The sequence below is a fragment of the Coptis chinensis genome, chromosome 4, assembly GCF_015680905.1.
Source record: "Coptis chinensis isolate HL-2020 chromosome 4, ASM1568090v1, whole genome shotgun sequence".
In the NCBI taxonomy this organism is placed as follows: domain Eukaryota; kingdom Viridiplantae; phylum Streptophyta; class Magnoliopsida; order Ranunculales; family Ranunculaceae; genus Coptis; species Coptis chinensis.
Window position 1 is genome coordinate 49,817,495 of NC_141459.1, and position 21,674 is coordinate 49,839,168.

At 36.3% G+C, this 21,674-nt stretch overlaps 2 protein-coding genes, 1 long non-coding RNA gene and 1 pseudogene across 5 annotated transcripts; all 4 read right to left on the reverse strand.

Annotated features, from left to right (window-relative positions):
* Positions 1-814: 814 nt before the first annotated feature.
* LOC147503839 (uncharacterized) lies at positions 815-5,287 on the reverse strand. Of its 2 annotated transcripts, XR_015220277.1 has the most exons (5): positions 5,112-5,287; positions 2,423-2,678; positions 1,634-1,683; positions 1,429-1,477; positions 815-1,207 (listed from the first exon to the last, which is right to left on the reverse strand). It is a non-coding gene; the product is annotated as an uncharacterized LOC147503839 (long non-coding RNA). The 2 variants fall into 2 exon arrangements; XR_015220276.1 differs by lacking the exons at positions 815-1,207; positions 1,429-1,477; positions 1,634-1,683 and adding an exon at positions 1,957-2,121.
* Positions 5,288-6,168: 881 nt separating this feature from the next.
* LOC147503840 (uncharacterized) lies at positions 6,169-7,035 on the reverse strand. Its single transcript, XM_086604004.1, has 3 exons — positions 6,939-7,035; positions 6,539-6,856; positions 6,169-6,442 (listed from the first exon to the last, which is right to left on the reverse strand). Exons 1-3 carry the CDS (start codon positions 7,008-7,010, stop codon positions 6,173-6,175), a joined length of 660 nt encoding a protein of 219 aa, XP_086460130.1. The 5' UTR covers positions 7,011-7,035; the 3' UTR covers positions 6,169-6,172.
* Positions 7,036-7,538: 503 nt separating this feature from the next.
* Positions 7,539-8,158, reverse strand: LOC147503841 (uncharacterized). Its single transcript, XM_086603699.1, has 3 exons — positions 8,071-8,158; positions 7,811-7,986; positions 7,539-7,733 (listed from the first exon to the last, which is right to left on the reverse strand). Exons 1-3 carry the CDS (start codon positions 8,156-8,158, stop codon positions 7,539-7,541), a joined length of 459 nt encoding a protein of 152 aa, XP_086459825.1.
* A 436-nt stretch (positions 8,159-8,594) lies between these two features.
* LOC147503842 (uncharacterized) lies at positions 8,595-9,639 on the reverse strand (annotated as a pseudogene). Its single transcript, XR_015219737.1, has 3 exons — positions 9,484-9,639; positions 9,307-9,409; positions 8,595-9,218 (listed from the first exon to the last, which is right to left on the reverse strand). The product of XR_015219737.1 is annotated as an uncharacterized LOC147503842 (transcript).
* Positions 9,640-21,674: the final 12,035 nt, after the last annotated feature.

The following is a 21,674-nucleotide window of genomic DNA, read 5'->3' on the forward strand; positions in this document are numbered from 1 at the left end:
TATGTCAAAACCACTGGCTCGGAAAGAGATTTCCAATGGTCTAAACCTTGACCTAATCAAAGGAGTAGAAGTGGACGAAAAGCCTATTGAAGTCAAAGCCAGTTGAAAAGGGCCCTGTAGACTGAAGAAATTGGGCTTTGGGCTCGATTTTCCGGCCCAAAACATAGACCCTCAGGCCATGCACGAAAATGTTGATCTGGTCTCCTCCATTTCCACACACAAGACTTAGCTTTTAAGTATCAATTAGGTTAGGATAGAAGATAGCCATTAGAGAATATTTTAGATCTAGTTTTTACTTTGCAATATATTAGTTAGAACAAGTAAATGATTAACACTACACCAGAAAAGGCCATAAACGACGGATATTGCCGTCCTAAATCCAGATTAACGACCGAAAATAGTGTCCTAGAGTTCGTCGCGAATCGCCCTGTCGTTAATAATAACGACGGGAAAATGGGTGGTAAAGCGAATTAGAAATGCGACGGGATTGCGACACTTCAAGCCGTCGTTAATTATAGGACATTCAAAACCGTCGCAAATTGCCTTTTTGCTGTAACTGCCTATTTTCAAATCTAGAACGTACTGAACCGTCATAAATTTTTGTCTTAAATTTAGGACACGCATTTTCGTGGTGTATTGTCTTAGGGAAGTCAAGTAACGACAATATTCGCCGTCGTGTTTGTTCAAAGTAATTTTTTTTTTAAATAATTAATTTTTTTGGTAGAACGTATTTTTTCCCGACACCGCTACTAATACTACATGGTTCTCATATCATATAAAATCAATTATACAAACATACTAAAGCATACTAAAACAACACATTTGAAAATTTGATATATTATACATTGGTTTTCCAAAATTTACAATTTTTTCAAGCTGTTGATTGCCAATAAATAACTATGCTTTTAAAGTACACATCAAGGCATAATAAAAACATAATGGGAAAAAAAACAATTTGTGCTTTGAAATTATTATCTTCATCACCTTTATGCAATTTGGTCTTTCATTGAGTCGCACAACCTTTCATGAGGGTAAAAAATCTCGAGAATTTATTTTCTAGAGATGGAAGCAGCAGCTAGCCAAAGCATAGGCAAACGTACAACACGGTAGGAGCATTATCAGTGCAGCTCCACTCCAGCAAGTGTAGACTTCGGTTTATCTGAATGAACTTGGAAGTTATTGTACAAGACTACTTATGGCCAGATACCTAATAATAGCATTCATATATTAAACACTAAAATCAAATAATTAGCACAAAGAGCACTACTGAAAACATCAAGGTTTAAGTATCTAGTAGGCTATTTATCATTGAAACTATTATGTAAGAATTGCCGTGAAAGCGAGTTTAACACTATTATATGAAGGACTCGAGAAAAAAAAAATGTACAAATTCAAGATGATATAATTCTCATGTTCGTAGAAATTTACCCGTTCAAGCGAGTAGTGATAACAACAATAAAGTTTCAATTTTGTGAACCTTGCAATCATTAAACAAATATTCAATAAACAAAACAATCAAGGAATTGATCAGCTCATTTAGACAAACATAACAAATGTAGGAGAATACCGAAACTTCTATCACTGCAAATTAGAGTTACACTGATAGTATAATAACGAGTAGTGACAACAATACCATCTCAGCTCCTGCTCTAACCTTCGGCAAAAAAGGAATATGCAATCAACCTAACAAGTTCAAAGAGATGAAATTATTAAGTGAATATTTTCAATATACATTCAGTTTCCTAGATTACTGAAAAGCATATCAAACTACAAATGTGTAATGAATCTATATATTTTCCGAGGAGGATTTCCCTAATAAGGATACATATCATTTCCCAGGAGGAATAGACAAAACCTAAGAATTAATCAACACAGGCACACAAAATGGTGACTCATGAACACAGGGTATTTCATGCAAGGAAAACAAACAAATCAACATGACAAAAAGGGATCCGAAGTAAAAAAAAAAAAATAGATCACATTTTTTTAGGAATTCATGCTAACATACCTCTACATACAAATTTAGTATCATATTTTATGGCGGCACCGCCATTGTGTGTAACCATCAATGCCATGTCAAACATATGTGCATCTGCAAGATGCCTTTCCAATTTGTCCCTGCTGCATTTTCAGAGGCAAAGAAAGCCAATTAGCGAGAAGGACAATGGGAAAGCTAATATAGGAAGCTCAAGTCTTCATCCAATCTAACAATTTTAAATGGTGCAGAAGTTAAACATCAACGTCCAGATGGCACAATTCAAAATTATAAGTAGGTAAAACACAATAAGCATCGACAAGCTTCTTTCTGGCTCAATTATAAGTAGCACACCAGGGAAGAACATATACTGAGAGATACTATACACTTCCACTAAGTTACAAATTACAACACAACATGAAGTAAATCAGCGTAACTCAACCATACCAGTCTTGATGAAATATGTGGGTTGGAGCATATGGCCAGCCATTCCAAATTATAATCCTTGACCTGTCAAGCATCTTCATTCAGTGTCTGCTATAAAGTTGGGTTGCTCGCCTTGGCAAAGGTACTCATCACAAACTGAACTTGTACGCCAATCTTTTCGGAGTCGGAGTATGTCCTCTGTGAATGTCGAGCCTGATGCTCCAATGAACACACAGTTGACATAGCACTCGATGGTTTTATCTAGCATAGCTTCAACCTACATGGGATAAAAACAATTCATGATTGGAGACCAGAAAATAATACCATAATCCGTAAAGAGTTAGGAAGGTTCAATCCATGACTGAAAATTTATTTTCTTGTTCTCGTTTCTGCAAGAAGTACCGGTTTCTTACTCTACTTGGGAATCTCCCTCAATACCGCGGTTCAGATAGCAAAGCATCCCATTTTTCAGCCAATTTCGGGCTGGCCGTTTAACCAGTGGAATGGTTCTTCCATTAAGCATAGTTAGAGACTGGAGGAGATCAGTTTCACTTTCTGATGCATCTGTTGACTGATAGATTACTGGTGTATTGGCCCTCTCTGCCATCCAACTGATACAATTTGCTGCTTGAGGAATGTTGCACCTGAACCACATGCTTAAGCATTAAGGAAGCCATGACATTACTTAGCATTTAAAAAACAGCTAATCAAACCTGGACCAGAAAAAGAGTGAGTTAATACCTTGTTATTGGACATCAGGCAAACACTATCTCAATGAAATTTTATCTTCAAGCTGACCAGAACATATAGAATGAACTTCATTCATTGACTGTCTTACAACTCATAGCATAATATAGAGATACATGCACCTATACCCCAGTCCCTTTCTCAACCCAAACAATAGAAGCTCGAGTTCAAGAAACAGAAATGATTTAGAACCTCTTCTGATAAACCTTTTTAAGCTTAAATTGGTGTGGCTCTTATATAATTAAAAGTTTTCAAGAATGGAGCGGATCACACACTGGACAAAGTGAATCACACAAGTGAACTTACTGGTACTCATGTTTCCATAGTTAAAATGTACCACTAAAGAAATATAAATAAATAAATATACATGTTGAGGCAAGTTTAATTGCACAAGCGTAAAACATTATTTGGCAGCAATACTTCTTGGTAGTATTGAGATATATACTTTATATGTTCATTTTCTTATTCTCTTCTTTCTATGTTCCCCCAGCATCTGCTTAAAAAGCTTACTTTATAATTCTTAAGCATTCAAAAGTTAATAAACAGATAAATTTAGCTAAACTCTGAAGTGCAAGACGAAGGGAGTGAATAAAAGAAATATATCTTCCTATATTAAAGCCATAATATATACCTGCTTTGTGTTCCATGTAAAAGCTGATTGCAAATCCATAGAAACATTGAAGGTTAGGCTGACCTGTGATAATATAATAGTCAACATCCAGTCGCAGATGTACATTAAAATAGACTCACAGTGCGCGATGCAACTACACGGCGTGATGACAACTTCTCTGTGTTCATTCACTAGTTGAAGTTCATGTGCCACTTTCTATTTTGAAGTGATTATGCTAGTAAACAAGTGGAACATACAAGGTAATTACCTCAGACCTATGGATTACTTGGGGATCAATATCATGCCCCTTGAACCTGAGATATTTCCTATATTCAATATCAAGGAACATGTTAAATATAATAGTAAAAGCCTTCACAGATTAATTGCACATAACCAATGAAGCAAGCGACAAAACTCCAATACTGGCACACAACATGAAACACGTGCTAGATACAGAAAGATGGAAAGTATATTGAACACTAGTAACTTAGAGCATACCCTTTCACATCTTTAGATTTAGCTAAAGGTATATCCTCGTCACCTCAGTTGCTTCTGTAGTGTTCCATCAGGCAAACATGGGACTTCGTATGATCCTCGTGACTATGAGAACCTGATTGCTTCTACAACATTTACACTACATTGCAACCAAACTTCAACTAATTACATCAGATAAGGCACAAAATGGAGCTTCTAAAAAACAAACTAATATAAAAAACCAATAGAACCAACACCAAATGAAGCATCACATTTGTCGACTCATATTGTTAAAGTTCAATGGCAGCCAACTAAGTGAAGCCCGACCGAATATGCACCGTGTCCCATTTTTTCAACACTATGTTTTTGCTGATGTCTGATGCTAGCAATGCTGGGAGGCGTCTTCTATAGGCCTATATCAGCCTATGCAAGAACTTGTTTAAATCCACTTGAGCATCTAGGTCCCGTATACATACTTATTTTATCTACTACAAAATCTAATGTCCCTTCCCTATCTCCTTTTAAAAATCTTATATTCGTTCTTTTGATCTACTAGAAAAGATGTTGTAATTATTGTCAACACAATCACACGCGTAACATATTCTTTGGCGGTGTCAATAAAATTTAATTAATGTTAGCAATTTTGGCCTGTTAGAACATTTTTATTTCTAAAAAACCGATTCTTGTTCTTTTTAGCTAGCTGATGAAACCATCGATTTATGAAAAATCAATGGTTGCAGACACACATATTCACCGAAATTAAGAAGAAAACCATCGGTTTCTAAAAAAAACCAACACCTGTGAACTGGAACTAATGACTAGAACAAGAACAATCAACTATAAATAATAATGAATAAGATAATGTTTGCAGTTACTCACATTTGCACTTATTCTAGAAACGAAAAGCTTTGACTCTTTCTTGAACTGCGAAAGCTTGTTGTTGAGATGGCTTCTTTCCCTCTCTATGATGGCAGAAAGTTTCTCCTCAATACTCTACATTCTTGCAAAGGTGAACTTCTTTTTAGAATTTCACCTGTACGTCAAGTTATAAAATCACCATGCCATGTGCATGATATGCACAAACTAGTGGATTAGTGTAAATTTAAACCAAAACTATACTTAAACAATCAAATAAGAGAAAAAGGAAATTGTAATTGTAATCAAGTAATTAAGTACCTCAAATGAAGCTCAGGCATGCATTCAGTTACCTCACCCTGAAATTGAATTTCTCAAATTAAGAATTTATTCAAACAATTGATACCCAGGGAACTAGTTATGACAACTTGAAATGATAACTCACTTGAATGATCATAATCATTCGAATGCAATCTGAAAATAAACATAATGAATCCCATAAGTCAACAGCCAAAACCCAATAAACAAAAATCTATAAAACATAAAGAAAATACAATACATGTTTGAGAGCTTCAAGATCATTAGTTCCATTCCCTCCATTGAGGATAGACAGGGCAAGATGTCAAAGCTTGTTCACCGTCCATAAACGAGTAACTGAGGAAAAAAAAATAAACACGGAAAATGGTACAAAGGAACATACAAACGCACACGTCGTTAAACATACACGAGATCTAGATTCAAACTTTCAACCAGTAGGCTAGTAACTTCAAATTCGTGTTCTATGAACCAACATACAAAACAAGGGGATACTATCAACTTAATACAAAAAAATCATCGGTATACACAAAATACTAGAGGTTCATCTAAGCATTTACATCCTACCTAAGCACTGATATACAAAAAACAAGAGACTTCTACGAGCATCTTCCATGACCTTTAGTAACACCGATGTACAAAAAGAGAAGCAACACGCAAAATGTCAACATCCTGCAAAATAAGAGCATTTTCTATTAGCTAAACCCTTTTTAGTAGTAGATACTGATGTAGTAAGATATCACACATTTAGATATTCATACCCCTAATGGCTAATGATCAAAGACAGTTAGAGCTTTCAGCCAATCGACAATTGATCCTATCTCCTCCTCTCCAAGAGTTGCGCGGTTTGTACTTTGAGCATGAGGTACAAGCACGCTATCCAAGATAACATCATAAGTTTCGATAACTTCTCCACCAACTTCTTCTCCTAGAATTGCCCTTCCATTAGTCACATGCTCACGGCGCATTGAGTATAACTTACAACTTGCTGAGCGTAAACCAGGTGGAAATCCTTGGGGTGCTGGTCCCATCCGATTCAACTACAAATAGTAGATTTAAATTTCATCAATTAAGTAAGATGTTTTGGAGTAAAATCTGAACTAAAAAATTTATATGGAAGGTGCATTCGACCTTACCTGAGAAGAACCGGAACAAGGGGAGAACGGTACATTCGACCCTTGACCAGATTTCATCATTGCTACGTCCTTTTGCAATTCTCCACACATCAACTTCAAATCCTGGACCTCCCCAATAAGAGTTGAAGTCATCTCCTTTTGCATTTTAAGCTGATTTTTTGCTGGAGCTGAAGTGTCAAGTCCTCTTCTACTAACTCCAGCGCCCAAGCCACGAAAGCGACCTTTGGTATCACGTCCCAATACTTGTGCAACAGGATCATGATCCAAATCCAACGTAGTGCTTGCAGGGTTACTAGCAACAATTTCCTTTATACTTTCCTATATAACAAATAAGAATTTGTTCATAACCTAAAACATCAAAATGATTGACAAATAAGTTATCTATTATAAAATGTCTCACCACTTGGTCACTGTGCTCTTGTGTGGGGCAAGTGTCGTCGCTATTGGTATGTAAAACTACATACACATCCATTCTCGTGACAGGGACATTAGGGTTCTTTAGTTTTTGGAAAAAAAAATTTATACATATACATATAAAGATATTCAAGCACATAAAGACTTACTTACATGTACAAAAATGCTAGACCATGCTAAAATTAGGTCGATCTTTATGCAATGCCATTGGAATAGATATGCAAATGGTGCTGGACATGGTGAAGTTCTAAGAGATGCATCGGGTCAAGTTATTTCTTTTTAACTATAGTAATGGGTGTGTGAACAGTAAGTAAGTAACTTACAGCCATCAAGATAACTATATTACATGCATGTGCACATATAGAAGATATGAAATTGAGGCCTGAACCAAAGAGTAAAAGTGCACGTACAACAAGTACCTCGAGAAACATAACTACCCTAAATGCACCAAAAAGTAAAAATTAAATATGATAATGATTACCAATTCGTGAGCAATTCTAGCTGAACCTTTTCTTTTGGATCTTTGTCGTGCTATCGCAGCCTGTCTAGAAAGTTTTCCATTAACTCGACGAGATTTTGTCTTTTTTCAAAGGGACTCATTGTCAACAAATTTTTCCCAATCTTCTTTTCTAATTTGACTGGGCAATGCCTTTTCCTTTTCTTCATCTGTTCTATACTTATCATAAACCTTCCTAAGGGAGCTGCTCTTGTACTTCCTCCAATATTCATTTGCCTTGGCCATGACTTTTTCTTTCGTTGTTCCAGACAAATCATATTCTTCCTATATTTACATTAAATTATTAGTTAGCGTAGTTAAACAATAATATTGAACTATAAGATAGTTGTAATCAAATTTACAGAGATTCGCTTCCATATGAGTGTCTTATCATCATCTGACACATTCTTCCATCTGTGATGGGCTATTGAAGCATGCGCCCGACTATATTCTCCGAGATGACTACTATATTCAGCAGCTTTGTCTCCAAGTGGTCTTCCATCTTCATCAAATAGTACAAAAATCTTCTGTCTAGGTTCTAAAATAACACAAGTATAAGTAAGGAATACTTAAATGCATCTCTTATATATATATACTTAAAATAACCCAAGTAACAATATACCAGCATTCGCAGTTTCCGATTGTCCAGATACATTACCACCTGTAGACTGCTCGGATCCACTCCCACCCTCAGCTTGTCTAGATGCCATTGTGCTAAAAACTATATTGCACAAAACAAAATAGAACACCTCATTTTCATAACAAAAAAACTCATTTAATTCATAACTCACTTTTCAAATATTCCATCATCAATTACATTTCAGTAGCTAACAATTACAAAATGCACACAACAAAAGAAAGTACGCCAAATGCAAGACACATTCTATGCATACACATTAGTAGTTACAAAAAACTGCTTCACTAAACTAAAACATGAAGATGTGATTGCCCAATCGAATCAAATGTTCCATCCTTTCAAGTTGTGAATCTAGATTCATTCCAAAAGCACTGTTCAAATTAAGAAAAAAAATTAATATTTGTAAGACATTCAGGGATGCTAAAATAAGGTTTAGAAAATGAAAAATGAATATGAAAAGCAACAAGGCGTATAACATTTAACTATGTCCGTGCACCTTTAAAACTCAGCTAACTTTCAACCCATGATCCTTCACAAATATCTTCTTCTACAACCTCATCTACTAATGTCGATCTAAAAGCATCTGCTTTTAGCCTTGCCTCGAAGACCAAGGGATCTTCATATGTGTCCACATCTCGGGTCAACTTCTTAGGAGCATCTAAAACAACACGCCAATCTTCTCTTTTGGGATCTTCGCAATAAAAGACTTGGCGTGCTTGAGAAGCAAGAATAAAAGGCTCATCACTTTCCTTTGAACTGCTCATGAACCTTCTAAAATTCACAAATGTTAACCTGGTTTCTGGATCAACTGAACACCCATTTACTTTATCTCTTATTCTAACCCAATCACATAAAAAAACAACTTGTTTGAACTCAGTATAGTCCAGCTGGAGAATCTATTGGACGACGCCATAATAAGTCGCATCTCCATCAATCAAGTTCTTATCTCTTGCACTGGCTCGAAAACTCGTCGTGGCATTCATGGCAACCCCACTATTTTGTGTTGTCTTGGTACTGTCACATTTGGCTGTGCAAAATTGATATCCATTTACTGTATATCGGTTATACGACATAGCCTTAAATAACGGACCTTCAGCAAGCCTTTTCAAAGGGGACATCTCTTCATTTTCCAACTAACTCGGTCAAAATGCATATGTTAATATTTTTGTACAAATAAAAAGACACCAACCAATATAAAGCTAAATAATTACTAATTTGAACCTGTTCTCGAAGCCAAGGAATAAAATCCATCACTTTCCCAACTGATTTCCCCTTTCGTCCTCTTTTCTTACTTGGGTGGTTTTGTTCGTAGGAATGGTACTTCCTGGTAAAAGCATTAAATGTTATTTTATTATTGAGTATAAGAGTCTAAAATCATGAACTGGATGTTGTACTTACTCTCTCCAACTAACAACATCTTTAGAGCACTCCAATACCCATCTTCTCACTTGTTCGTACTGGATATTTGAAAGTTTGTACACCTTGCCCTTTTTACCACTAAGTTGTTCACTAGAACAAGCGTTATCCTCATCCAAGAAATTTTTCCTTGCTCGTTTGTGGTTTCCACTCCCACCTTTTGGCATGTATTCATTGCAATACAAAATTGATTCTTCAATAAGGTATCGCTTGGCAATACACCCTTCCGGAAACCTTTTATTCCTAACATAGGTTTTGAATGTTCTCATCATCCTAAAAGAAGACATTAGGTTAAGGTTTTAAATGACAAATATCACTTGAAAAATTAACACTTGAATTGAATAATTATATATCATTTCGCTTACCTTTCAAAAGGATACATCCAACGGAATTTTACAGGACCACAAATACGTGCTTCCTCCGCCAAATGCACTACGAGGTGTGTCATTGAAACAAAAAATGAAGGATGAAAGTACTTCTCAAATACACATAATAGTTCCACAATCTGTCGGCTAGCAGTTTCAAGCTCTTTTCGACAAATAACCTTAGAACAAAGCACATTAAAAAATATTGACAATTGTCTAATCGTAGCACCCAATGGCTTTTGCTCTTTGTAGGCATACATCAATAGTACCGGCAGTAATTGTTGAATAACAATATGATAATCATGTGATTTGGGACACCTAATATGAAGATCCTCCATGCTTACATTATACGCCCAATTAGAACTGTATCCTATAGGAACCTTCAATGTTTTCAAGGTCTGACAAAATAACGTTTTCTCTTCTCTTGAAAGTAAGAAAGGAGCATGTGGTAAAAAAGTTCTAGTCCCATTTTGTACAGGCCACAACTTTTTCCTAATATTCATCTCCTTTAAGTCCAAACGAGCTACAAGACAGTCCTTATTAGTCTTATTTTTTGCGCCCATTATTGTACCTATGAGATTTTCAGCAACATTTTTCTCCACATGCACCACATCTAAATTGTTACGAACGACCAAATTCTGTAAAGACACAAAGGTTATAGTTTATTATAGTTTAAACGATAGACATTAAACTACAATTGACAATAACGTATTTTAAAATTGCACCTCCCAATAAGGCAACTCAAATAGGATCGATCTCTTTGACCATGCAGTCTCATCATCGTCCTCTCGCTTCTTTCTTTTCCTAGACGCTACTTTTCCAAACACATTTTGAAGGTTCTTCACTTTTTCAACTACTTTGTCACCTTTTAATCGTTTAGGAGTCTTCCCATGTTCTTCTTTCCCATTAAACTGAGATTTTTGAGATCTAAAGGGATGGTTATCCGGTAGAAAGCACCTGTGACCCATGTAAGCTTGTTTACTCCCGTGTTTAAGCCTAATTGAGGATATATCTTCACCGCAGACCGGACAAGCATACTTTCCAGAAGTTCTACAACCCGATAAATACCCATATGTCGGGAAATCTTGTATGGTCCACAAAAGAACAGCTTTCATTGTGAAAGAAGTCTTGCTGTGAGAGTCGAAAAAAGTTGATCCATTGTTCCATAGATCTTTCAACTCATCCACCAATGGTTCCAAATACACATCAATGTTTTTTCCGGGTCATGCTTCCTGTGAATTAACAATGATAACATAGTAAACTCTTTTAGCATGCAAAATGAAGGTGGAAGATTGTAAGGAACAATCATTATAGGCCAACAACTGTGAGAAAGACTCTTGTTACCAAACGGATTAAATCCATCTGTTGAAAGACCTAAGCGAACATTATGCGGCTTGGCAGCAAATTCAGGTGACGCGGTATCAATTCCCCTCCAACAAGAAGAATCTGATGGATGGCGCATATATCCTGGTGGGGAAGCTGATTTGGAATGCCATGTCATCATCTCAGCTATCCACGGAATGCTACAAGAGTATATGTACGAAAAAATATATCAACTTATTTTATATAGAAACAGCATAAATGAATATTACCCACAAACAAGATGGCTAACATGTAAAGCCTACGCAACCTTGGGGTTAAAAGAAAGTATCTCATTACTTTTTTTGGTACAAGCGAGGACTTATTATTAAACTCAGCCTTGTACCTGCCTTTTCCACATGTAGTACAACATTTAAGAGCTTTATTATCTTTCCAATATAACATACAATCGTTGGGGCATGCATGGATAGATATGTAATTCATACCCAGATACTTGATCATTTCCAAACAATCAGTTGTGCTCTCTGCCAAGGTGTTACCACTGGGGAGAACTCTTTTAAATGTCTTAAGCAACTCATCAAAACTGTTATTGGACCAATTATGCGTAGACTTCAAGCCTACCAGCTCAACTATAACAGACAATTTTGTTTCCTCAACTCCACATGAGGGATATAGAGGTTGAGTTGCATCATCCCGTAACTTTTTAGCTTTTATGTCCTCACGTGAATTGTTTTCAGAATTATTATCTTCTCCACGTTCAGCATGAGCATCCCCATGTGAACCCAATTCATTCATGCACGCATCGAGGCTCTCGGGCAGAACACACCTAAAAGCATCATTCACCAAATCCAACATTTAAGGCTGCTCTTCATAAGTCTTGCCACTAGAAGATGCACTACAACGCTCCTGGTTTGGCTCAACCTCAATAATGGGTTCGCCATGACAATACCATGTGGTGTAGGAAGTCATTATACCATCACAAATTAAATGTTCCTTGACCACCTTATAAGTTTTTCCACCAGCAACATTACAACAGTTTATACATGGACAAAGATACCAATCTACATTCCCTGAATGGTCTTTGGCAAATTTCATAAATGATTCGACACCTTCCAGATACTTAGGGCAGGGACTTCTTTCTTTCATCCATGCCTTGCTTGGAGGAATAGAAGTCATTTAACTCACAAGTATTTGAATACCACCTACTACTTCTATTACAAAAAGACAAGTGAAAACTAATAAATAACAAATAAGATGAAATAAGAACTCAAAAGAAAAAATCTGCCTTATTGATAAAAGAAAGTATATGTATAAGCTAGAAAATAAACATGCTCAAATTAAGAGGCATGCATCACACTAGCGAAAAACAGATAACCACCTTTAAGATTTCAATAGCTGATCATATGACATAAGTTGTTTAGTTTTAACCCCAAAAAAATAAAAATAAAATAAATGGAATGCAAGCAATGAAATGTAAGTAGCATCTCATAAAACAATAACAAACAAGTAACATTCGTACATCTGTTTCATATGTAGCAAGTATTCATTTTCGCAAGCATTAAGAAACATAACAAAATTGTTATATGATATCGACTTACACTTTAAAATGCAACAAGTCTGCATTTTTCATAATATCGCAATAGCATCATGGAGGAATAAAATCACAATTTTGTCATGGCTTGGGTATTTTATAGGTGATGTCAACTCTTCAAGAATAAAATTCTGATGTTGTCGGACACAATCTATAATGTATTATTTGCGCATGAGTAAATGTTTGAGGATGTACTCTAGTGCACATCTGGTACCGACCGATCCCCTCGACTTACCCGACGGACTTACTTGAAGGATGGAAGGAAAGGAAGAACTCTGACTCCCTTACGCAATAAGGAAGGCATGAGGGATCCCTGACTTATCGCATGGGATGCCCCCCTCTTTCAGGCCGACTTTGACAGCCACCGAATTGCCCCAAGGCGTCTCAGCTCAGATAAGATCTCATACCATGGGTAGTGGAACCTATCTTACAAACGGACTTCACTCCCTACAGCTGTAGAAAAGCCTCACTTCTCCATTCAGGAGAGTCAAGAGGACAAAGATTAAATCATCCTTGCATTCTTCCCAAGCCAAGGTCTCAGTCGACTAGTTTTCTAATTCGTATTCTGCTCCTATACGTCGTCCTTTCCTAGCCTCAGCTAGACCTTCCGTCTCTATGCTCTTATCCAGAGGATTGGCAATCCCCAAAAAATTCTAAAGATTGCAGAAAGTTAGGAAGCCTTTTGTGCGACCGTCCAATCTTCGTGGCTTTCACATGGAGGCTCTACGACGAGAGCTACTGATAAGTGCCTAAAACTGTAGTTTTAACCCCTTAATAATCGTACTTTTAGATCAATTATGTGAATAATAAGTAAGAGTTAATATTGATTACGTGTTTTTATGCATTTCAGGCTTCAAAGTCCATTATGTGCAGAAATATGCCACTTTAGCAAGATAAAGGAGCAAAGGTCGATTGCTAAGGAGTTCTGTGATTAAAGGTCAATTTTCAAGAAGACAAAGCCTTTGAAAAGCCCGGTCAAAAGCTGAATAGTCAAAGTCCATGCGGGCAGAAACAGTGCACAAAGTCAGTAGAATTTCCGAAGATCATATCTTTGGACTCAGACCTCGGAATTGGGCCTACCTTATGTCAAAACGATCGGCTCGAAAAGAGCTTTCCAATGGTCCAAGCGTTGGCCCAATCAGAGGAGCAGAAGTGGACGAAACATCTGTCGAAGCTAACTACAGCTGAAGAGCCCATTTTAGACTAAAGAAATTGGGTTTTGGGCCCGATTTTCCTGCCCAAAACATGGCTCCAAGCCCATGCACGATTTTTGGATCTGAAAGTATAAAAACAAAAGCTTGACTCTTTGTTAATGGCAGTTAGGTTAGGTAGCTAATGTTAATAGAGTTTAGGGTTAGAAAAAGATAGATCTAGATTAGTTTTTAGATCTAGATCTAGTTTTTTTACATTCATTCAATTAGTTAGTTTAGAATCATATTTTAGTTTTTAGAATAAAGTATTAGTTCTTCATTTCAATTTAGATTATTGCTTAAATTCTTATTTAGATTTAGTTGTCTTAAATTCATAATTAGTTATTCACAATCTTAGTTCTAAATTAGTTTTAATTTCAGTTTAATTTAATTATGTCTTATTGTTATTATTGTTCTTGTGTTGGGAATGGCAGTATAGAAATTTCACATCAAATCATTACTCTCACCATTGTTCCTTTTGGGTTTGATTAGTTGAATTCGATTTAAGTCTAGAGAGTTAAGAGTGGACGAATCCTTACTCATTATATTGCATGATTATGTTTTGAGAGTAAGAATATTGATATAAACACGTATTTACGTAAAATGATTATTTGTGTTTCCGCATAGATAGTTAGAATACGTAAAATAACTTTTATCAAATGGCGTCGCTGCCATCTTAATCTCGTTCTAGACAAGAATTCAATTGCTTGAATCCAAGGGGCAATCCCCCATTTTCTACCCACCCACCCTTTTAATTTTTCATTCTTATTTTTTGAATTTTTGGAACTGTTCACTGTTTCAAGCATAGGGGCTGCGGATTCACAGAGAAAAACACTGCGGTGAAGGTATTTCTAAATTTTTGAAAATTCTGAAAATTTTCATACATAATATTTAATGTGTTGTTGATTTACTGGAATATTTTCAGATTTTTCAAAGTTGGTTTACCTTGTGAAAAAAATATGATCTTTACAGTGCTGCATTTCAGTTTTCACACCGTATGTTCTTGAAAAACAGACGAGTAAGGTTACTTAGGGAGTTCTAAAAATTCTATAATTTTTACAGGAGTATCTATCCTAAGTCAGGAGTTTGTAGTAAAAATTTGACGAGTTTTTTATTTGTTTTGACCACCTAAATAGTAGAGTGTTTCCAGTGTGTTTCTGCAGTGTTGCAAACACTTAATATCTGGAACACCAGCTGATAAGGAGAGGTTGTAAAACTCCAATTGCTCTAAATTTTTACAAGAACAAGTAGGATCTGTCAGGAGTCTCCAGTAAAAATTTGGCAATTTTTGGCTTTGTTTTGATGGGTTAACCATTCGGTTGTTTGTATTGTATTCGAAAACTGTATCACAAACTTTGCAGGGCAGTAGAGGGACTTTCATAGCTCCGATTGATCTGAAATTTTACAGGCTACTTGATAGATGTCTTAGCAAATTACTGTTAAAAGGCCTAAAACTCGAAAACCTTGAAGCGCGACCCGTGCCCAAACCGAGCGCGACCGCGCCCAAAACACTAGACATTCGAAAAAGCGAGGCAGGGCACCCGGCCCTCGAAGGAAAATTCAAACGTGAAATGCCCAATTTTCATAGGTTAGTTCAAATTTCTATTTCTTCAAGTTATTCAGTGTTTCTAACTTGTTAAATACACTGAGATCGCGTATACAAGACGTTATTCAAACGCGTAGCAAGGAGGCATTCAGGTACTCCTTCTTCCACTCCTCGCCTCTTCTGTCAGAGGAGTTTTAATTCTAGTATAATTAGGCTTGTTTTTCGTAGAAATAAATACAACACGCCTATCTAGAATTTCACACACTACACTTGCATCAATGGCTAAAGAACAAGAGACTCCTCTATCTGATTTTTTATAAAGCCCTAAACGATGGCCCTAAGTCGTGCATCGTTCTTGCAGACCTAGTGGGGGATTTTCGAATCCCCCCTAATATATTTAACTTGTTACCGGTTTTCATGGTTTAGACCACGAGAAGCCTTACCACATTATCGTGGGATAGACCAAGTTCTCACTACATTCCATCATCCTAGCGTAAGTCCAGATCAAGTTAAACCTAGGGTGTTTCCTTTCACCCTAGCCGACAAGCGGCGTCTTTGGTTAACGCCCAAACGCCAAACTCGTGGACTCATGGGCTCAACTTGTTCAATTGTTCATGGAACAATTTTACCCACCACTAAAGACAGATGAAATGCTTCACAAGATTCATTTCTTCAGCCGAATCCCTCATGAATCCTTTTCAGAGGCACGGAATCGTTTCATCGATCTTCTCATTGAATGCCCGCATCATAATCTTGTGAAAGACACGCTTTGTTCGTGCCTTCTTCAAGGGCTTTTACATTATCATAAGGAGGTTCTAGATATCATGACTGGAGGTAGTTTTCTTCGTAAAGGAGCCTTGGAGGCTTATAAATTCTTAGAAAATCAATCTAAGAAGAACAACAATTGGGGAGGTAACGATTCCTCCCGCTCCTCTCCTTCTTCTCTTGAGGTTAAACATGATCCCGAGCTTAAAACTCTTATCGATGCCCTCACTAAAAAAGGTAGATGCCATCTCTGTTCAACAACAACCCACTCCAGTTATGAACATTAACTCTACTCGTTGTAATGTCTGTTGTAGTCTTGAGCATTCCGACTTCTATTGTTCTCTTGTCTATGCACAAACACCACCACAACCATCACACTTCAACCAGTTAACTCAACATCAAGGACAAGGGAACTTAGGTGACTAGAATAGAGGTTTAGTACCCATTACCCAGAACTATCAACATCAAGACATGAATGTTCAACAAGCTTTAATTCCAATACAACCATCTACAGACAAAGTAGTAGTGAACTTGTTGGAGAAACAAAATCAAATTATGCAACAAAACTCCAACTTGATGAAAGATCAGCATGATCAAAACTCTAATATGATGAAACAAACGATGCAAATGATGCAGTCTTTGTGCCAAAAGGTTATTGACATGTCTTCTAACTAAAATAATAACCAAACCGGGCGTGTTTCCAAGTCAAGCGATTACCTAATCCTAAGTCAACAAACACCGCTTTGAAATAAACAAGATTTACTATAATGGTAATATAAACCAAGGGGACCTACAGTGTAGTCACTACCCTTCGCTCGTATGCAGTAGTTGATAACCAAGTGACTATGCCTAAAGATTACCCATGAAAACTAAAAATGATACCATACCAAATGCTATAATAGAAACTGAAGACCCTACACCTGTAGAGGTTCCAATATGGACACCTAGATGGAAAACGGCTAGAGATAAAGCAAAGACTAATAATACTTTTATCCCTTCTGCTAAAAATAGCGATAAAGCACCTGATCCCCAAAGACTAGTTGTGTTTAAAAAGGACGAGAATTTTGATGAGATTAGGGAAGTGTTTAAAAATTTGATTATAAACCTACCTTTTCTAGAAGCTATAAAAAGTCTACCTGGACACGCTAAGTTTCTTAAAGAGTTGTGCACCAATAAGAGGAAAACCAACATACCCCACGAAGCATTCTTAACTGAACAATATCCCTCTTTATCTGAACATAACGAAATTGTTAAGTACAAGGACCCTGGTCGTCCTACTGTACAATGCACCTTAGGTGATACCTTCATAACAACTGCTTTATTAGACCTGGGGGCGAGTGTTAACTTACTCCCTTTTTATTTATATAAACAACTAGGTCTAACAAAACTTCAACCAACCAAAATGACTTTGCAGTTAGCCGATCGTTCTATTAAGTATCCCAAGGGTGTAGTTGAAAATATTCTCGTTAAAGTTCAGGATTTTTACTATCCAGCAGACTTTGTTATTCTTGACACAGAAGTTGCTCATGATTCCATTCCCATCATCTTAGGGCGTCCTTTCTTGGCAACCGCCAATGCCCAAATCAATTGTCGGGATGGCTCAATGACTCTTTCTTTTGGAAATCTTTCTGTAGAAGTTAACATGTTTAGGCAAAAATAGGGACAACTAGGTTTGCCTGTAGAAGGGGAAGTGAAGTCCATTGAGAGTTTTGTACCTCACATTAGTGCGGCTGACACTTTAGTCCCCACACTAGTAGATACCCCTCTTATGGAAGAAGACAAGGATCACAATTTCTACTCCCTAGATGTAGATAACATCAAGGAGGATTTCCTTCGACTCTTTTGCAACCCTTCTTTGCCTTTAGCGAAGTTCTCTCCTATTGACATCCATTCATCTCTTGACGCCATGACGGAAGAAGAATTTTTCGCCCTCTATCCCAGTGGTTCTTCTTACCCACCTATTGAGGAATGTTTTGCATATCTCAAGGCCTCTGATGATATAGACCTAAGAACACTAGTTGAACACCATTCACCCACCTCACATCCTCATGTCACTCATTCACCTTCCATCACGAATGTTTTTCGCCCTCTACCTTTTCAAAGAACCATTGAGTTTGTACTTGACCTTGGCGTTCCTCCTATGCTTCATAACTATCTAAAACCAACTGGTGAAGAAGTAACACCCAAGGACAAGCCACCTGACACTTTTTCATTTTTTCCATTTTTTCCTTCTAAAAATTATCCACATCCTACGTATCTTCCACAACCATCAATTTTCTCACGTTCATTTACTTGGCATCCCCTTCGTAGGAGGACAAAGAAGAAACTGTATGCTCGATTAGGTTTTAGATCTATAAGGCTTTGCTCTCATTCCACTAAGCTACGTCATAGGAAATCTTGGTGCTTAATTCTATTTGATGGTGCATTCCATGTTAATACAACTTTTTCGATTGTTGATATATGGTAAACTACATTTTAATACACATATATTAGTAAGTCTAGGGAATCTGACTTTAAAAGACCCAAGTTTTCATACAATACCAACTTTCTGGAGTATAGGCCAAACAAAATTTTCAAACTTAAAAAGAGTTTTCCAATTTTGTTTGGGGGTGGCGATTTTGGTATTCATTTCAAATCATGTTGCCACCCTAAGCTGTCATGTTTACTCCAAAGTAGAGTTTGTGTTAGTTAGCATACCAGTTTAATTGTGCTTCATATTATCATATCATCTTTACAATATTTCATTTACAGTAATGCGCCAATTTTTTGCCACGCTTCTATGGTAAATTCTTTCCTTATCTCTTTACACTTTGAGGACAAAGCGTTAGATTGTTTAGGGGTGGGATAGAAACATTTGCAAAAATTAGACACTTTTAGGATGTAAATTACGCACTTTTATTTATAAAATGTTAAAAATTATAAAAATTAGTTAGTTACATAATTTAATTGTGCTATTGAATTGTTTCATGAACCCCCTTCTCCCAAATTGTTTGGGGGTGGTATAGAAACACAATGTAAATGTTAAGCACATATTAGGTTGTATATTACGTATTATTTGTCTTAAAAATAATAAAAATAAAAATAAAAAGTTTATGCTATACACTTAGGAATATTGCTATTGTTTCTTTCTCTATGCTCTTAATAATCTAGAAGTCTCACGTAGCTTTTGCATTAGAATAGTTTTTAGAAACTTAGGTTAATATGTAGGTAATAATCTTTGCATCTATCTATAAATATATTACATGAGTATCTATGATTGTTTGGCAGTAAGTTTCTGAAATCTAGGCTAGAGTACTTATTCTACAAATCCTGTGAGAATATAGCCTAAAACCTTATATGAGTGAAACATTTGAGAAATGATACAAGGGAGAAGTATATTCCGAATAGAGAAATCACACGTCCACTTGCTTGACCACTATACCATGTCCTAAGAGAGAATTTAGGCCCTTTTTGGATCGATATAGCTCGAAATTCTAACCTAAGTATATTTTCCGCTAGTCTCCCCACTGAGCCTTTCATTATCCCTTTCATAAACCACAAATCCTTTACCCTGTTACTAAACAAAACAAAATAAAAAATTCAACCTACCCAACTTAGATAAGTCTGAGAATAGAATTAGGAAGAAAGAAGAAGAGAAAAACCTGTGTAAACAAAAGTTAGTTAATTGCTTCAGAAAATAAAGAAAAGAAGTTTCCATCCAAAGAAAATAAAAATAAAAATAAAAATAAAAATAAAATAAAAACTCCAAAAAAATAGAATAAAAGGAGTCAAAAGCCAAAGAAAAAAAAAAAAAAATATGGCTAAGGATGGAAACAAAGTGTAGAAGCAAAAGCAAATAACAAGGTTTTCTCTAGTTACATAATATGAAGACTCTATTATCTCAGACTTGTCCCTTTTGAATATCCATTTCCTTCCTTCTTAAACCATCTCCTAATCCCATGACACCTAATAAAGACCTCTAGCTCAATTAGGAATAGGTTAGTGGGATAGTAAGTGGCAGATGTGTTTGATCAACTTCGCTTCCTTTGTGTGTCATTAAGATTGTAAGGTAAAGTATCCCCACTTTTTGGAGTAGCAAAACTTGAGTGGAAAAATCAGAGTGATTTTTGTCTTGACTTTTATGTGAGAACCTACTTAAGGACGCTATTCCAAAGTTTCAGAAACGGACCTGTTACTGCATTTCATAGCATTACTCATTGTATATATATTTATTCGTAAATGATTGATTATTATGCATATATTAGCTTAGGTTTCGACATGATTATTCTGTATTCATTGCTAGTGAGAGGTATAGTTAATTTAGAGCATGAATAAGGAAACAATAGTTTTATTTCTTAGTCGTTGTAGTATAGATGAAGTTTGTGAGTACCTTCATTGGAAAACTCTCACGAGGCTATAACTCGTCCACTAGGGAATTCCTAGTGGTTTAAGGCCTTGTTGCATATGGTCAATGCAATCGCGACAAAAATAAACGAGAGTAGATAAAACTCCATTTTGGTCACTTATTCTAATTTCTCATCTTTGCTTGAGGACAAGCAAAATGCTGTTTGGGGTGGTTTGATAAGAGCCCAAAACTGTAGTTTTAACCCCTTAACAATCGTGACTTTAGACCAATTATGTGAATAATAAGTAAGAGTTAATATTGATTACGTGTTTTTATGCATTCCAGGCTTCAAAGTCCATTATGTGTAGAAATGTGCCACTTTAGCGAGATAAAGGAGCAAAGGTCGGTTGCTAAGGAGTTCTGTGATTAAAGGCCAATTTTCAAGAAGACAAAGCCTTTGTAAAGCCCGGTCAAAAGCTAAAAAGTCAAAGTCCACGCGGGCAGAAACAGTGCACAAAGTCAGCAGAACTTCCGAAGACCATATCTTTGGACTCAGACCTCGGAATTGGGCCTACCTTATGTCAAAACGACCGGCTAGAAAAGAGCTTTCTAATGGTCCAAGCGTTGGCCCAATCAGAGGAGCAGAAGTGGACGAAACATCTATCAAAGCCGACTACAGCTGAAGAGCCCATTTTGGACTAAAGAAATTGGGTTTTGGGCCCGATTTTCCGGCCCAAAACATTGCTCCAAGCCCATGCACAATTTTTGGATCTGAAAGTATAAAAACAAAAGCTTGACTCTTTGTTAATGGCAGTTAGGTTAGGAAGCTAATGTTAATGGAGTTTAGGGTTAGAAAAAGATAGATCTAGATTAGTTTTTAGATCTAGATCTAGTTTTTTTACATTCATTCAATTAGTTAGTTTAGAATCATATTTTAGTTTTTAGAATAAAGTATTAGTTCTTCATTTCAATTTAGATTATTGCTTAAATTCTTATTTAGATTTAGTTGTCTTAAATTCATAATTAGTTATTCACAATCTTAGTTCTAAATTAGTTTTAATTCCAGTTTAAT

What these genes read in the sequence shown, in the direction of transcription:
- LOC147503841 (XM_086603699.1), bottom strand. Translation starts at nt 8,158, where the DNA reads ATGGCATCTAGACAAGCTGAGGGTGGGAGTGGATCCGAGCAGTCTACA. An exon ending in ATCGGAAACTGCGAATGCTG is followed by an intron (nt 7,987 to 8,070) that starts GTATATTGTTAC and finishes GTGTTATTTTAG; the next exon opens with AACCTAGACAGAAGATTTTT. An exon ending in TCATATGGAAGCGAATCTCT is followed by an intron (nt 7,734 to 7,810) that starts GTAAATTTGATT and finishes ATGTAAATATAG; the next exon opens with GAAGAATATGATTTGTCTGG.
- LOC147503840 (XM_086604004.1), bottom strand. Translation starts at nt 7,010, where the DNA reads ATGGATGTGTATGTAGTTTTACATACCAATAGCGACGACACTTGCCCC. An exon ending in AAGAGCACAGTGACCAAGTG is followed by an intron (nt 6,857 to 6,938) that starts GTGAGACATTTT and finishes TTTGTTATATAG; the next exon opens with GAAAGTATAAAGGAAATTGT. An exon ending in CTTGTTCCGGTTCTTCTCAG is followed by an intron (nt 6,443 to 6,538) that starts GTAAGGTCGAAT and finishes TACTATTTGTAG; the next exon opens with TTGAATCGGATGGGACCAGC.